This window comes from Conger conger, chromosome 19, assembly GCF_963514075.1.
Source record: "Conger conger chromosome 19, fConCon1.1, whole genome shotgun sequence".
NCBI classification, from domain to species: Eukaryota; Metazoa; Chordata; class Actinopteri; order Anguilliformes; family Congridae; genus Conger; species Conger conger.
This window is the reverse complement of record NC_083778.1, coordinates 3932276-3950178: the sequence shown is the minus strand read 5'-3', so window position 1 is coordinate 3950178 and position 17903 is coordinate 3932276. Positions and strand designations below refer to the sequence as shown.

Below are 17903 nucleotides of genomic sequence, written 5' to 3'. Positions count from 1 at the left end.
GGTGGCGTAATCTGCATTATACGCTCAGGTTTCGCCGTGATCTAGCTACCCGTCACATTCTTAAAAGTGACACTTAAAAAAAGCTTACTTAAGAATGCAACCACTCTCCGCTTAGTAGTAGTAGTCAGTAAAACATATGTATCAACTTACTCAAATTTTCTCTTAGATAAGTAATATTTTCAAAAGTAATTCTTAAGTGGGTTTTTGCGAGAGCACTGGTGCCTGAAATGAACGGATTACAATGAGGTCATCAATCATTAAAATTGCCAAGAGGAAGAACCAATCTTTCGGGAAATCTGTGTTCTGTTGATACAACATTGTTAGATAACGTTTGGCTCAGAAAAGGATACAAAAAACAAAACAAACACATGGACACTGGAGGAAACTGTGGTGTTGGTGGAAGAGGTTTAAACCAAAAAAGTAATAATTTAAACATCTGCTTCACCTCTGCAATTCAAAAGCATAAACACATAGCATTTATGCATACAATTGTACAGTACATAAGATGCTTGCAACAACTCCGCCCGTACCTGTTTATCCGGTACATGCAAAAGAGCCCATGTTCAGAGCAGGAATATAGTTAGGTGTGTCTGTTTTCGTGATGATATGAGGAAGTCGTAAGAGAAAAAGCAGGAGGCTGTCAGATTGCGTTTACGGTACTCCTTTTGTCTGTCATTGTGAAGTATTTCAAACACCAGTTTGAGAAAGAAGATGAGAAAGAAGACGGAGTCAAAGAAGGAATGAAATTGAATAAAAGAACCGAGTAAGTATTTCGGTGTAATATGCCATTTTCAAATGTCCCATTTATTGTATTAAAGTATTTTGATATTTTAATTAGGACAGGCGAGGCTACATTTTGACAGTGACGTGACTCCGGCTGCCACTGTAACAGCAAAACAGGCCGAACATTTTTTTCAAACAGTAGCCTATCGAACAGACATCTTGCAATACAATCAGACCTTAATCCATCTTAAATTCAATCGTCTATATTTTGGTCTAATGGCTCAGGAAAATATTCTGACTTGGTATACATAAAGTGACGGTGAATTCAGTTCGTAACTGAATTGATGTGTCGATGTTTATTAAACAACGTCCATAGCCTATTTAATGAGCAATTAAGGCCGTCGTTTTGCGGAAAATGTGTTTTCTTCTCCAATCAAATTCATTCATAAACTTGTTGAGTAGGCGAATAAAGAATGCAGACGCATTTGGTGGTTTATTTTGCCAGGTTCTCGGTAAACGAAAATGACATTCAACTGCCGCGGAACACGGACTGCAAGCACTGTGTATATTTGTTAAATGTGAGGTAACCTAAATGAGTCTAAACGAAGTGTTTACGGGCCAATGTGTTGTTGAAAAACTTGAAACATCCAAATTAAAGTTCGTTTTGTCAAATGTTTTATCTTAGTTTTATATGAAACGTGCTGACAGTGATAACAGTATCAAATTGTAGGTAGCATGGGCGCATAGAAGGCAGAGGTGGGCAAAAAGGGCCGTATCCATTTATGGATTGCATACCAACTTCTGGCCTTAATTGCATAATTAGCCTTTTATGCCGTCTGACTTCATAGCTACAGTACATTTATTGATGTGCAGGAATGACAGCTGTGACGTCATGCCTGGTCTTCTTCAGCTGAGGTTGTTGCTGTCGTCCAGCAGGGGGCAGTGCTGCTATCCCTCCTTCCCCTGGAATGGTCGAATCGCTGATTAGATAATGAGTTGAACAGTCCCCAATTTTCCTGGGTGTTCTGAGAGAACCTTGATAAGTGGCTTCTCCCTGATTTCTCTCTCCATGCTGAGCCTTTGACAGTGGTTGTTGGTTGTTGGTTGTTGGTTGGTGGTTGTTGGTTGTTGGTTGGTGGTTGGTGGTTGTTGGTTGTTGGTTGTTGGTTGTTGGTTGTTGGTTGGGCATGCCCTCCAGTGGCTGTAAGGGTGGCACGTTTTGTGTTTTCCCTCTTTTTTGTCTGTTGGATTGGGAAGTGTATTATCTCAGCTGTGTCTGTCCCTGTAGGTGAGCTGTAGGCCTGAGGCTTGTTGGAGGGACTAGGGTGGGCTGCAGGGACTGTAGTGGTATTAACCTGGTTATACCCCTTGTCATTTGTGGTGTTGTGTTGCCCCTTTGCTGAGTTGCAGTGATGCCTACTTTTGTTACCTCTTTTAGGCATTGCTCCAATTGTGGGTCACTAAATTATCCCTTATTGTGGAGTGGTAATTCCACCTCACATTGTGTGCGCACTGTGTGTGGCTATTTGCCATTTGCTAAGTGTGTACTATTCCCCCCGGTTACATACTATTGCTTTCTACTCCAAAATAGTCATTTATATACATATAAAGATGGAACACTTTGACTGCAGCATTTTTACAATGTCAGGATGTTGTTGATGGCAGGTCACAAAATGTTTTTTCCAATGAAGTTCAGGCCAAGATTTACTTTACTATCATAAACGTGCAATTTCCCAATAGAATGTAAGTTAGCGTTGCTTTAAACGCAAGGATGTGACATGTTGATGTTATGAGGCCATTGTCGATCCAAACAAACATGTCAATCAACACGCATTGGTGGTGGTAGTGGGAGGATTTGTCAATCCCTGCTTAGCCAGATTCTCATTGTATACACATCACACTGAACCCTGCTTCAATACGGTTAGAGAAATAATCGCTGCAATGCACTTCTTACGCAAACGTGGTCATGTTAGGGATACATTATGCATGCATGCAGAAGGAAAAGTAATGGACTAGTCAAGTCAGCTGCTATTGTCTTAATGCTAGCTAGCTAGTTTCCTTCTTGACCAATGAGCAGTCAGTCCTATATTTAGCTGGCTTGGCAACCTTAGCTAATTCGATTTTAATAAATGATCTATTCTAATGAGTTAATGTGAGATTATCTGATTGCATGCCACATTTGGTATGAATGGATTGTCATCCAACTGTGAAGATGATGACATATCTCCCTTATTTTATGACTTCATGAACAACTCTGGGGAAAATGTCCTGTTCTTGGCAGGCTGTGCCATTATAAAGGATGATTTTATAATGGGTTTTCGCACTATTCTCTGCGAAAAATCTCCTGAGACCAGCGGTTTCTGAGATACTTAATCCACCTACAGGCCGATTGTCGGAGAGGACTTAGCAGGGATGTAGAGAAGCTAAAATATATTCAGTGCACTGATATTCCCTGTAAACTACATATAGCGTGAAGTCCGTAATAATTGAGTATGTGGAGACTGGCTGCCAGAGCGAGACATGGCAGCTGATTGACAGCTGTGCTGCAGGGCCGTGCAGATGTTTTGGGGGCAGGGGCTCAGAGTGGACTACTTTTTAAAGTGATGAGGTGTCTTTTTTTGTGGATACTACAATACATTTCCCTCTTTATATTTGATAGAATTTAAATAAATAACAAATAAATAAAAAGTTATATACAATTAACACCAGCTAAAAAAATGGCACGTTTTCACTCCCAGGGCAAAATGGCAGGGGCTCAACCCCCCCGTGGACCCTATCTGTGCACGTGCCTGCTGTGCTGTACAACTGAACCAAATATTGAGGTCTTTCTCTGCTTCCGTTCAAAATGGGAAGGGCTCTGTTCAGTTGCATGGCACTTAAGTCTGGAATAAAACGTCAAATTTCGATAAATTGCTTACTATTATTTTGTGAGCTAACATTGGTTAATAGCCTAATGTTTTATTTATTTTCGGCAATGGTGACCGAGTGAACTTTTCTTCAGCGATGATGCAGAAGGCTTTTAGTTGCAGCAGGCGATTTTAGGCTGCCTTAGCAACAAATACTATTTTTTCTGACATTCCTATTAAGTTTCAATGAATACATTTGTTCCTAAACTAAAAAATAAATTGTCCATAACTACATTACTTTGGCAAGTGGTCCGTAGTATAAACGGGATGATACCCTATGAACGAGTTGGTTATGGGGAAATAATTGCCCTTCAGGATGGTCAACGTAGCATCACTCTGTCGGGTAATTATTTCCCCATAACTGACTCGATCATAGGGTATTATCGCTTGCATAATGTGCCAAAGTGCAGTTCAGTTTCAGATGTTCTCTAAACGATCGCTTTGTTTGTGAGGGAAAATGATGACGAGGAGGAGAAAATCAACAGAGTGAGAATGACGAAGAAGGAGATGAGAAGGAAAGAGGAGGAGCTTATAAATATAAGATAAAAGTACCTGAAATTATATTTTATATGGTCTTAAGGGTTATTGAATCCTGGGATTTAATAAACAATCTTTTCGTAATAAGTTTTCAATGTTTTTAGCTACCCCATGTTTTAACTTTTTGGATATTACTTGAGTTTTCTTGAGTTTATTTGCATAGTCTATGCATTTACTTTGTGAGCTAGCCTGAGCTATATGACGGACAGCTCCTACTTCGCCGAGTTAGAGGACGAGGTTTTCGATTCTGACAAATAAATATAACCTTACAGTTTTTATTCTTAATGTACAGAGGAAGAATTGCGTGAGCGAGAGAGACAAACAGGGAAGGAACATGAACAACCGAACATGGAGTTTACATCACTGCCAATAATAAAACCCTGCAGGGTGAACCCTTGCTACACCCTGCAGTACTCACCAACTTATTCTGCAGCAATAGAAGGATTAATTGGAAGAAGTAACTTATCTAAATCTGTGGTTTTAAACAGGGCAGCCCTGAAGCACACATCAAAATATCAAAGATCTAGAAAGATTGTGGATGGAGGAAGGGTCTAAGATCCCACCCTACGTGTTCTCCAGTCTTATAAGACATTACAGAAAAAGACCCCGTTATCCTTGCAAGGGGAGGGTGTCTCACATCCTGAATACAGGGGGGCAATAATTGTGATGCCTAATTTCACTCAATAAATGTATGATCTGAGAAAAGTGTAATTTTGGTTGAGTCATTAATAAAATACATTCTGCATGTCAGACAGTCAATGTATAGCTGAGCACTGGCATTCTTTTTATTATAAAGAAACACTTCTTCAACATTATCAATGGTCCCACATTACTGAGGTGACTGTATAGTATGTTGCTCTGTGATGGATTTGCAACCTGTCCAGGGTGTTTTCCTGCCTCTCACCCAGTGCATGCTGGGATAGGCTCCAGCCCCCCCATGATCCTGACCAGAAGTGAGTGTATTAGATCATGGATGGATGGGTGTGGAGTATAGGTTTATGGACCATTTAAATTCCAGATTGCTTCCTGTCAACACTGTTCTATATTGTGTATGTGCTTGTCTGTTTGTATTAGTGTGTCTATATGTGTGTTCTGTGTGTTCTCATTTTGTGTGTTTACAGAACCCACATGTGGTCTAGTCTGGTCTGACGTGTTCCAGTCTCCTGAGATAGGGGGCGCTGTTTCTAAAATGAGTCTCTCAGAGGAGCCAGAGAGCAAAGGTGGAACCCTCAGCACTGACAGAAAGAGGTATAAATGCACGACTCAGATATTTAATGTGCTGTGAGTTATAGCTGCAGTCAGAGGGTGAGTTTAACTGGAAGCTCTGTCTCCATGTTTTGTTCACAGGGTCCAGGTAGAAAGAGCAGGGTCACCTGTACCCAGCTGTCTGTCTATGAAGAGTGATCATTCAATGGATCGTCCACTCAACTTCAGAGGAGAGTTCACAGGTGATCCAAGGTAATTAATCAGGTTTAAATTGATAAAATTCTTAAAGGAAAACACCAATATTTTGTGAAATATACCCTTTTCCGGACTTAGACGAGGTGTTTGATTTCATTTTCATTTTCACTCATTCACTGGTTCAGTTTCCATGTTAGCATATTTTGTTAGCTTAGCATAAAAACTTGAAGCCTATAGATGTCAGTAGCCTCCTTCAAATTGCCTCCTTTACCTCATTACCTCTTTCAAAGTTAAGAAATACCTCTTCCGCTGGTTGAACACAGTGATGTGCACCTTCTGAAGGTAGTTTTAAAAGGTAGAACTTTTCCGAAAACAACATCTCTTTAAAAATATTTTTTCCTGCACATGTATTTCAAATACACATGATAACTTGTGTAAATAAGACAGCTTCAGGGTTGCTGGAAGGTGAATTTCTTCACTTTGAAGGAGGTAGGCTACTGACACCTATAGGTTTCAAGTCTTTATGCGAAGCTAACACATTTTGCTCACATGGAAACGGAGCCAGTGAATGCAAAAAATATGAAAATGAAATCGAACATCTCACCTGTGCTTCATTTGTATTTTGTGCCTCCTGTTTAATGTTTTGCCATTTCGGCTTTACCTGTTACAGAGTGCATGGAACTTCAGACAGAGTTTACAACTGCTGTGTCTTGCCAGGCTTTAGCCTTCCCCAGCTCCGACAATCCACTGTTACACGACTGAATAAAATGTTTTTTACTTGTACTTTCAGAAACAGAACTTCAATCTCTGCTTCAGAGAGGTTTTTGCTTTTGTCTTTTCTCAGCTATCTCTTTAAATTGCCTGCAATGGAATTCCATGCTCCTTATATGGTATTTTAGGTGATGGTATTTTTGTGATTGTTTGGTATTTATCAACATACACACGATACGAAAACAACTGTCTACATGTGTTTGATAAATCTGGCATAATTTGTTAGTTCATTTCCAAATCCACATAAATGTGCAGTCGGTTTTACAAAAATATTGATGAATAAGGCCCAGTGTTCTCGTGTAGATGTTTGTCAGCCCAGTCAACTGTGTTGATACCCAGTGCTCCTTCCCCTGTTACGGTAACATCAGTGACAACAGGGGCTCATCAAAGACTCAGAGATCTCTTTTGCAAGGTGATCAGAATACAGATTGTTGAAACTTCAAGCACTCGGTAGCCTACAGTTGCTACCGTTGTGCGTGTCATTGAAATGAATGTTACAGAAACTCCATGATTTCATCAGTTTTGGTCTCCATTTTCTGGATTTTCAACAACTTTGTGTGCAGACTGTGAGCTGTAGTAAGAGGATGAGTTTAACTGGAAGCTCTGTCTCCATGTTTTGTTCACAGGGTCCAGGTAGAAAGAGCAGGGTCACCTGTACCCAGCTGTCTGTCTATGAAGAGTGATCATTCAATGGATCATCCAATCTTATTCAGAGGAGAGTTCACAGGTGATCCAAGGTAATTAATCAGGTTCAAATTGACACAATTCTTAAAGGAAAACACCAATATTTTGTGAAATATACCTTTTTCCGGACTTAGACGAGGTGTTTGTTTTCATTTTCATTTTCATTCATTCACTGGCTCGGTTTCCATGTTAGCATATTTTGTTAGCTTAGCATAAAAACTTGAAGCCTATAGATGTCAGTAGCCTACCTCTTTCAAAGTTAAGAAATACATCTTCCGCTGGTTGAACACAGTGATGTGCACCTTCTGAAGGTAGTTTTAAAAGGTAGAACTTTTCCAAAAACAACGTCTCTCATGTATTGTGTATTTCAAATACACTTCATAACTTGTGTAAATAAGACAGCTTCAGAGTTGCTGGAAGGTGTATTTCTTCACTTTGAAGGAGGTAGGCTACTGACACCAATAGGCTTCAAGTCTTCATGCTAAGCTAACAAATTTTGCTCACATGGAAACGGAGCTAGTGAATGCAAAAAATATTAAAATGAAATCGAACATCTTGTCTGCTGGTTAAGTTGTAAAAAATGTGTATTTACCAAAATATTGCTGTTTTCCTTTGAATTATATTTAAATGTCACTGGAACTCCGGTTTCCTCCCACAGTCCAAAGACATGCAGGTTAGGCTGATTGGAGAGTCTAAATTGCCCTTAGGTATGAGTGTGTGAGTGAATGGTGTGTGTGCCGTGCGATGGCCTGGCGACCTGTCCAGGGTGTATTCCTGCCTTTCGCCCAATGTATGCTGGGATAGGCTCCAGCCCCCCTGCAACCCTGTTCAGGATAAGCGGGTTAGGATAATGGATGGATGGATGGATGGATGGATGGAATATTTCAGGTATATGTGAGGTGTGTTATGTCATATTCAGATGTGCTGTGAGTTAGATCTGCAGTCAGAGGGTGAGTTTAACTGGAAGCTCTGTCTCCATATTTTGTTCACAGGGTCCTGCAGTCACTGGAGTCCAGCTCTTTAGAAGACAAGAGTTCAGAGAAATTATCTCCCCCAAAACAGGTGTGAGATCTTCTTCCTCTTAACGTCATTGTCTTTAAATCAGTTATTTTCTGTGATATGTAAATCTAATTCAAACATATTGTGGTATGTAATGCTTCTATTTTGCATTATTTTCTTTTTCAATACAAATGTTTTAATTACAAATTATATTATCAGCATACCAATTTGAGTGAAAAGTTGAATCTGTGAAATTTACACACGTTTCATAATTTATTGGTATTTGGTATGTCCCCCAGCTTTAATGGCAACATGCACAGGAGCTGTCTTGGACTCCAGATATTTGTGCAAAACCTGATGATCCATGTTATTCCAGCAGTATTTGACAATGTTTCAAAGAGCATCTTGTGATGTTACTGAATGCTTGGTTTCTGTCAGTCTTCAAGTCCATCAATTGAGGTTGAGGTCAGGTGGTTGTGGATTATGCAGCAATCCTTGCTCTTCTTTGGTTTTCAAGTGGTTCTTGCATAGCTCTGAAGTAACTTTCATTTGTTTTGAAATGTTCAAAATCCTAAAACCTTTTTATTTCTACGATAAGATGAAACTGTTGTCTCAGACTTTTGGACCGCACTGGATATCATGAATATTATTTGTGCTTAAAATTAAAAACATGCTCCACCTTTGCCAAATATTACTCTTAACCATCCACATCTCACGCATGCATGCAATCAACCCACTTTTCATTTGAACATTTCATGAACATTTAAATGTTTGTGGCTTCTTTGGTACAAGGAGGTAAAAATTTACCTGAAATTAAAAATCATAAATGTTTGGGAAGAGAATCCTGAGTGGAAACAGCAGGTGAAGCTTTCGGCTGTGCACATGAAGCGCTAGTCCTAGTGCTAATGTGCTACTTTTAATCCCTCAAAAGACAACAGCAACACAACACACCTTAATCTCTAATCCAGCTCTGCAGTGGTCCTGGCCCTGTGTGGCTCACAGAAAGTCCAGACTCCTTTTGCTGGTCTCAAACACGGCAGCAGAGTAAGCCTCCAATCAGAGTCTTTTAAACCAGAAGCATTCAGCTCACCGTGAGCATTTACTGAATGCATTGCACAGAGCAACTCAATTCTGAGCAAATTAATTATTTATCACACTTCATATGTCTACAAAGCCTTCAAACAGGAACAAAAGCTGCACTTCAGATATGAGCATTTGGCACTGCTGTGCGTTTGGTGTCTCAAATGATCTGCTCCTTTTGTGGCCATGTGACACAAGGCTGTGGTTGTAGTACATTGAGTGTTTATTTCACACTGATACAGCACACCTCTTCATGTGTTTATTTCAAGGATCTCGCTGACTCACTGGAGAGAGATGAGCAGCACAGTAAGTTCTCTCTCATTGCTACTGTGTGTCCATTAGAGTACTGACATGAGTTTAGCAAACAGATCTCACAGTGCAGTGTTCTGATTTATAGAATTCACACTTTCATGATAATGCTTTACCTTGATAATCTTACATCTAGAAAACATCTTGAACAAGATGTTCACAATGGCATTTAAATGAAATTATAGCCTGAAGTAGTGATTGCACAGAAGATTAAATGTCTCTGAAGGGGATTCAATGTAGGAACTTTGTGCTCAAAAGTCAGTAACTAAAGCACTGTCCCATCAGAGAGACGGTCCTGAGTTTGTGCAGTAACTAAAGCACTGTCCCATCAGACAGACTGTCCTGAGTTTGTGCAGTAACTAAAGCACTGTCCCGTCAGACAGACTGTCCTGAGTTTGTGCAGTAACTAAAGTACTGTCCCATCAGACAGACTGTCCTGAGTTTGTGCAGTAACTAAAGTACTGTCCCATCAGACAGACTGTCCTGAGTTTGTGCAGGAACTAAAGCACTGTCCCATCAGACAGACTGTCCTGAGTTTGTGCAGTAACTAAAGCACTGTCCCATCAGACAGACTGTCCTGAGTTTGTGCAGTAACTAAAGTACTGTCCCATCAGACAGACTGTCCTGAGTTTGTGCAGTAACTAAAGTACTGTCCCATCAGACAGACTGTCCTGAGTTTGTGCAGTAACTAAAGCACTGTCCCATCAGACAGACTGTCCTGAGTTTGTGCAGTAACTAAAGCACTGTGCTATCAGACAGACTGTCCTCAGTTCATATTCAGGGCAGAATAGATTTTAAAATGGCCATGTGACCTTTGAAGGCGGTATTTGAAGGTGTTCATTCTTATTTTACAAGTGCAGCCGTATGTACTTTTTGCTCATTAGTTTTATTTGTGATTGATTATCATTGAGAGGTCTGTAATACTGTGAAGGGTTTATAACACTGATGTGTGTAAAATACTGTGAAAGCTGCTTTTCTTCTTAATCTGTTAATGAATTGTAAACTTTAATCTTATTTTAAACATAATTATTTCTCATATTTCCTCTCTTCAGATGAATCCATTAAAAGAGCCCAGCAGGAACTGAAAACTCATCTGAAGAAGAGGTTTGAATACATATTTGAAGGTTTAGCAGTGCAGGGCCACACAACTCTCCTCAATGAGATCTATACAGAGCTCTACATCACAGAGGGGGGAAGTGGGGGGGTCAATAATGAGCACGAGGTCAGACAGATTGAGACAGCATCCAAGAGACAAACCACCCAGGAGACTCCAATCCTCTGCAATGACATCTTTAAGCCTTTACCTGGACAAGAGAAACGCATCAGAACTGTGCTTACAAAGGGCATCGCTGGCATTGGGAAAACCGTCTCTGTGCAGAAGTTCATTCTGGACTGGGCTGAAGGAAAAGCCAATCAGGACATTGATTTCATCTTCACTCTTCCTTTCCGAGATCTGAATCTGAAGAAGGAAGGAGCATTCAGTCTGATGCAACTTCTGCAGCACTACTTTCCACAACTGAAAGAGATCAAAAGTGTTGAAGGTGATGAAGTCAAAGTTGTGTTTATCTTTGATGGTCTGGATGAGTGTCGACTTCCTCTACATTTCCAAAGCAATGAGATCTGCTGTGATATAACAGAGTCATCATCAGTGGATGTGCTGCTGACCAACCTCATTAAGGGGAATCTGCTTCCCTCTGCTCTCCTCTGGATCACCTCCCGACCTGCAGCAGCCAATCAGATCCCTCCTGAGTGTATCCACCAGGTGACAGAGGTACGAGGGTTCAATGACCCACAGAAGGAGGAGTACTTCAGAAAGAGAATCAGAGATCAGAACCAGGCCACCAGAATCATCTCACACATCCAGTCATCCAGGAGTCTCTACATCATGTGTCACATACCAGTCTTCTGCTGGATTTCTGCTACTGTTCTGGAGACAATGTTGGGTAAAGTAAAGAGAATAGATCTGCCCAAAACACTGACTGAAATGTACACACACTTCCTGCTCATTCAGACTAATGTGAAGAATCTGAAGTATCGTGGCTCAGAAGAAACAAACCCAAAGATGTCTGCATCAGATACAGAAATCATCCTGAAACTGGGGCAGCTGGCTTTTGTACAGCTGGAAAAGGGCAATCTGATATTCTATGAAGAGGACCTGAGAGACAGTGGCATTGATGTCAGTGAAGCTTCAGTGTACTCTGGGGTGTGCACAGAGATCTTTAAAAAGGAGCGTGGGTTGGGTCAGGAGAAGGTCTACTGCTTTGTGCATCTGAGCATTCAGGAGTATCTGGCCGCCTTGTTTGTGTTTCATTCATGTGTAAATGAGAAGAGAAATGTGCTCAGAGCAGAACCGCACAGTGGAAGAGTGCAGCTGTCTGAGTTGCATGAGACTGCAGTGGATCAGGCCTTACGGAGTGAGAATGGACACCTGGACCTTTTCCTCCGATTCCTTCTGGGCCTCTCTCTGGACTCCATTCAGCCTCTCTTAGGAGGACTACTGACCCAGACAGGAAGAAGATCTGATGGAGGACGATGGAAAACAAAACTCTTTCAGAGACTACTGACACAGACAGAAAGCAGATCAGGGAGCATCAAGAAAACAGTCCGGTACATTAAGGAGAAGATCACATCCGAATCTTTAGCAGAGAGGACCATCAATCTGTTCCACTGTCTGAATGAACTGAATGACAACTCTGCAGTGAAGGAAATCCAGAATTCCCTGAGATCAGGAAAACTTTCTGATAAAGAGCTGGAACCCCACCAATGTTCAGCTCTGGCCTTTGTGTTACTGATGTCAGAGGAGATGCTGGATGAGTTTGACTTGAAGACCTACAACACATCAGAAGCAGGTCGTCACAGACTGATACCAGTAGTCAGGAACTGCAGGAAGGCCATGTGAGTATTATGTCATTATTCATGTAGTGATGGACAGCATATTTTCATACTTTATCATTCGAGTCAGTGCAATACAATTTTCAGGCAACTGAAAATTTGATTATAATATCTGAATCTAGCTTGTGCCCTCATTTAATGTTCTGAATCCAGAACATAAGCTGCAAACACTCCTCACTGATATATTTTATTTAATTTATCTTTGGAAATAATAATTGTAAATTCAACTGTCAAATAAATGAAGAATTTGTTGTAAATGAAAGGCAGAGTAATCTGATGGATCAACATGTCAAAACATACATCACAGCTCATGTGTGGGCTTAAGGGGGAGAAAGGGGGGATTCTAGGTTCATCTTGTAATCTCAGCTAGTTTTTATTTAGTTTTTTTAAACTATTCTCCACACCTCTAGGGCAGCAGTAATGTTCAGTGCACAGTAACCCACTATCTCCCACACATGGGTGCTGATGATTCGAATAAGGATGAGTAGTGGAGAGGAGTGAAAGAGAGGGAGATGAATATTGTTGGTATATCTAGTGCTGTGTGTGTGAACTGCCAAATTAAGGCAGAGTAGATCCTGGCAAGGTTTTGGCAGGGATTCTGGGTGATGCAAATATTTGTAGCTGAAAGAGCATGTTATTTGAATGTTCATGTCACAAATGGACAGTAAATTCAGTTTAGCAAAAAGTGGGGATGATGGCTCATCACGGTTAGAGTAATTAGTCTTATAATTTATTTCTGCAAAATGGAGATTCTGTGAAGAGAGGTGGGGTATGTGGCGGCCCATGCAATATTACAGTATAGAAGATAAGAGGCTGTAGTTCAGAGTTCAGACAGGACTGGTGAACCCAAGGATGGATTTTACAGATGATGGGTGATTGTGTTACTTCTACAGACTAAATGTATTTGATCTTTCCAGTTTAACGTTTCATCAATTAAGATGACAAGAAATTTGGCTGACCGGACATGTGATATTTCATAACCTTCAATAAGTACTTTAGAAATTGATTTTCAACATTTCTTTATTTTTCCTGAAAATGTATCACTTTTTTGCACAAAGTAATAAAATGAAAATGCAGAAACGACACAGCTGGAAACAAACATAGTCAAGGGCAAGTCTGACTGCCAGCCAGAATTTGACTCTGCTAGTTCTCCTTTCACGATTTCCCACCAGTTTCTGACCGATTTATTAATTGTTTCTTAGGATAGATAATTCTGTGCCATGGTCCATATAGGTACTTTCACATTTAAAATGGTGGGAACACTGTTGAACACTGTTGAACTTTATGAACAATCTTAGAAGAAATACAGTTTTGTTTGCTGGTATGTCTCTGTTCTGGAAGCCTGCCAGTGAAAACAGAAGCAGCCATGCTTCTATACAGCAGCTCATTGCTTTTTAATGGAAATGATTTCAAAGGCCAGTGGATTTCACATTGTGAGGAGCACATGCCCAACGGCTCGTAGCTTTCACTGAGGACGGCAGGTGACAGTTACTGCAGTCATTGCTGTGCTGAAGCAGGAGTGGTGGAGTGTAGCTCCAGAAAGGGACCGCATGTTGAACAATGCAGAGTGTTCCCCAAAAATGTAAATAGTCGGCCAAAGAGAAAGAGTAGCCGGCCAGGGGGGTTCAGATGATGTCCGCTGGCCTCTTTTTTCTGATGCAATTTGGAGGCTTCTGGTGAATTTTAAGATGTTAAATTAATCCCTCATACATGCCTTTATTCTTAAGCATTTTGTTTATGTTAAAATATGCCGACATCAATTTAATCTTGTAGTGCCATTAACCAGAAATATGTTCAGAAATAAAGAAGAAAATATGGTAATGATAACTCTTAACTTGAATAAACAAAGTATTTTACAATGCGTTGCATAAGATACATGTTTCACTTTAATGATATTGAACAATAACTCTAATATGACTATATACAAAGTAAACTATTTGGTTTAGATATTCAGTCATCCATGTCAGACTGACTCTTCCCAGTCCATGTGAAGAGACACCAATTGGCTGTGATGTCACAATAACCTGTGGTGTCACAATGGCCTCTGCCCTCCACACAGCTCAAATACACTCAGTGACCACTTTATTAGGTACTCCAGCTTGTAAATGGAAATATTTAAACACCATAGTATTAGCAGTAGCAGCAATATTCCCCAAATTTGCCGCAATCACACTCCGCATTTTCTTGAGGAAATGTACATCTCTAGTTTAATTTTACATCCACTATAGTCTAGCATACATGCATCGCGCCTACAGATATTCAATATTATTTGTCACTTCTCCCGATAAAGACAAGTGCAAGCTGTGAAAGACGCTCCTCGGTCATTGTCGAGCGAAGGTATGTTGTGAATAGCTTTAGCCTGCTGAAAGAGCGCTCTGCTTGCGCACTGCTCACAGGAATTGTGAGATAAATGCGATACAATGCTGCAAGGTTTGGGAATGCTCCATTCATGTCATTAGCAACAAGGAAGGCTAAAACCTGACCAGTCGCCAAATAATTATTTTGCAGAATTCTACATGCTGGGATTATGAAGGGTGTTTTCCCCATTTGGTGTAATCTTGGTTGGTAATGGGACCCCACACTTCACTACCATAAAGAGCGATTGGTTGAATTACATGTTCAAATATTTTAATCCAAATTTTAATGGGTGGGTTTAAATTGTGTAGCCTCCTCTTTATGGTGTAAAAAGCCTTGCCTGCCTTCTCCTTCCATTTACTGCCAGATCAAACCTGACGCACTGAAGTTCTTTGGTTTGCAATTTTTACACTGCATTTGTTTTCTGAGTACATTCATTTTATGATGTCATTTATTTTACCCCCTACACCACTTTGAAGAAGTTTGAGAAATAATCCATTACATTACATTACATTAATGGCATTTGGCAGACGCTTTTATCCAGAGTGATGTACAGTTTAATAGACAGGAGACAGTCCTCCCATGGAGCAATGCAGGGTTAAGGGCCTTGCTCAAGGGCCCAACAGCTGTGTGAATATTATTGTGGCTACACTGGGGATCGAACCACCGACCTTGCGTGTCCCAGTCAAATGATTTTTTAAAATCCATAAAACATCCAAATATTTTTCCTCTGTTAGTTTGGTGAACATGTTTGTTTAGTACGGTGTCTAGGGTGTAAATATGATCTGTACATTGTTTTGGAAGAAAGCCAATTAGATTTTTTACTCTAAAAATTGTGTTCAATCAGGAAAGCAAGTATTTGGTCATTTAGAATACTACAGAAAACCTTCCTCAGTTTACTGTTCACACAGGTGCAATTGTTGGTCAAATTTGTCTCCACTTCTGTATATTGGTGTTCTTAGTCCTTGATTCCACATCTCAGGGAAATAGCTGGTTTTTGCATTTCAGTGCAGCTATGCTTTCGTAATTCTCAGAACTGATGGTGTCTCTCTCTGTCTCTCTCTGTCTCTCAATTCAGTTCAGTTCAAAATGCTTTATTGGCATGACATATGTTCCAATACAAATTGCCAATGCGTTATAAGCAAACATATTGTTAACAAACAGTAAACTTACTAACAATACAACGATTACATTGAAACACATTATCTAATGACAATGGTCTATTCTTAATGACAAATATGCAGATATATACAGGCAAATGACATTATATCATTAAAACTGGTGGGGGTTAGGGGTCACTGCTGTCCCTCGGCTGTGGCAGGTAGCTACATACTGTGCTGCCAAATGTGCACAGCTCCTTTCCTCTCCAAGGAGGATTTGTAATAATTGTGTATCTGGTATGGCTGGGAAGTTTGGGTATATATTTTTAAATTTGGGAAAGAGAAGTTCTGGAATTTCTCTGTATTTGTGTTAGAAAGTGCAGCTCTGCCTCCATGTCCTGTTTGTCACAATGTTTAGAAAGTGCAGCTCTGCCTCCATGTCCTGTTTGTCACAATGTTTAGAAAGTGCAGCTCTGCCTCCATGTCATGTTTGTCACAGTGGGAGCACAGCCTCTCTTCTCTGGGCAGCCAGGTGTGTGTGTGTGTGTGTGTGTGTGTGTGTGTGTGTGTGTGTGTGTGTGTGTGTGTGTGTGTGTGTGTGTGTGTGTGTGTGTGTGTGTGTGTGTGTGTGTGTGTGTGTGTGTGTGTGTGTGTGTGTGTGTGTGTGTGTGTGTGTGTGTGTGTGTGTCTCTCTCCATGTCCTGTTTATCACAGTGGGAGCACAGCCTCTCTTCTCTGGGCAGCCAGGTCTGCCGGTGGCGCCCGGTCTCTATTGCTGGGCTGTGCTCGCTGAGTCTGTACTTTGTCAGGGTTTTCCTGAGTTTATAATTCTTCACTGTGGTCTGATAATCTGCCAGTGTATTGTCTTTCTAGGGTCAGATAGCATTCTAATTATGTTATGTTTTGATTTTGTGTTTGAATATTCCAGTAAGTAATGTAATTTTATTGTTGCTTTATAATTTGGTTGATTCGAATCGATTGGTTTGGTATGGAGCTGTCCTGATGGTGTTAGTGGGGGTTAGTGACTGATCCTCAGGGCTGGATGGTGTTAGTGGGGGTTAGTGACTGAGCCTCAGGGCTGGATGGTGTTAGTGGGGGTTAGTGACTGAGCCTCAGGGCTGGATGGTGTTACTGGGGGTTAGTGACTGAGCCTCAGGGCTGGATGGTGTTAGTGGGGGTTAGTGACTGAGCCTCAGGGCTGGAAGGTGTTAGTGGGGGTTAGTGAACTGAGCCTCAGGACCAGCTGGTTCAGGGGACTCTTCTCTGGGCTCAGCTCTTGGCATTGCAGGGCTTTGTAATAGTATGAGTGGGGGTTGCTGTTTTTGAAATGTTTCCGAAACTGTATTGCCCTCTTTTGTATTTTGATTAATAATGGATATTGGCCTAGTTCTGCCCTGCATGCGTTGTTTGCCATTTTCCGTTGTACTTGTAAGATGTTCTTACAAAACTCTGCATGCAGGGTTTCAGTTGGGTGTTTGTCCCATTGAGCAAAATCTTGCTTTGTAAGCGGACCCCACACTTCACTGCCATATGGGGCAATTGGTTCAATTAGATTCTAATATTTTTAACCAAATATTAATTCTGATTGGGATTTCAATGCTGATCTTTTTCTTTATGGCGTAGAATGCCCTACATGCCTTCTCTTTCAGTTCATTTAGTGCCATGCCCGGGACATTTTATATTTAGGCTTAAATAGTTCTAGTTTGTGCAGTGTTCTATGTGGTTTGTCCCTATTCTGAAGGTATATGCATTGAGATCTGGATCTTTTTTGGATAATCATTATCTTTGACTTTTTCACGTTTACCGTCGTTACCAGGGTCTCTGTGTTTTTGATTTGACAGTTTCCGCAGTTTTTTCCTGATATTTTGACATTCTGTATCAAACCAGTTGTCGTCTTTGGATTTTATTTATTTATTACTTCCATCCATCCATCCTTCCATTATCTTAACCCGCTTATCCTGAACAGGGTCACAGGGGGGCTGGAGTCTATCCCAGCATACATTGGGCAAAAGGCAGGAATACACCCTGGACAGGTCGCCAGGTACTTGATATTTTCAATTCAGATATGTTAGCAGTTTTCCCAAATATAAAATTAATATTTTTCACTGCTTGATTTACGCCTTCTGTACTGTGAGCGTATGTGGTT

The 17903-nt window shown here is 40.7% G+C and overlaps 2 protein-coding genes across 2 annotated transcripts in view; both read left to right on the top strand.

Moving 5' to 3' along the window:
• The first annotated feature begins 4364 nt into the window (after positions 1–4364).
• LOC133119286 (NACHT, LRR and PYD domains-containing protein 3-like) overlaps positions 4365–17903 on the top strand; it is a 152335-nt gene continuing 138796 nt past the window's right edge. The window contains exons 1-2 of the mRNA XM_061229815.1: positions 4365–4390; positions 8015–8084. Of these exons, the coding sequence (XP_061085799.1) occupies positions 4365–4390; positions 8015–8084 (96 nt within the window). The remainder of the gene's footprint in view (positions 4391–8014; positions 8085–17903) is intronic.
• The window catches only part of LOC133119266 (NACHT, LRR and PYD domains-containing protein 3-like), a 48039-nt gene continuing 38983 nt past the window's right edge, over positions 8848–17903 (top strand). The window contains exons 1-4 of the mRNA XM_061229794.1: positions 8848–8882; positions 8990–9065; positions 9371–9407; positions 10463–12305. Coding sequence (XP_061085778.1) covers positions 8848–8882; positions 8990–9065; positions 9371–9407; positions 10463–12305 — 1991 coding nt within the window. The remainder of the gene's footprint in view (positions 8883–8989; positions 9066–9370; positions 9408–10462; positions 12306–17903) is intronic.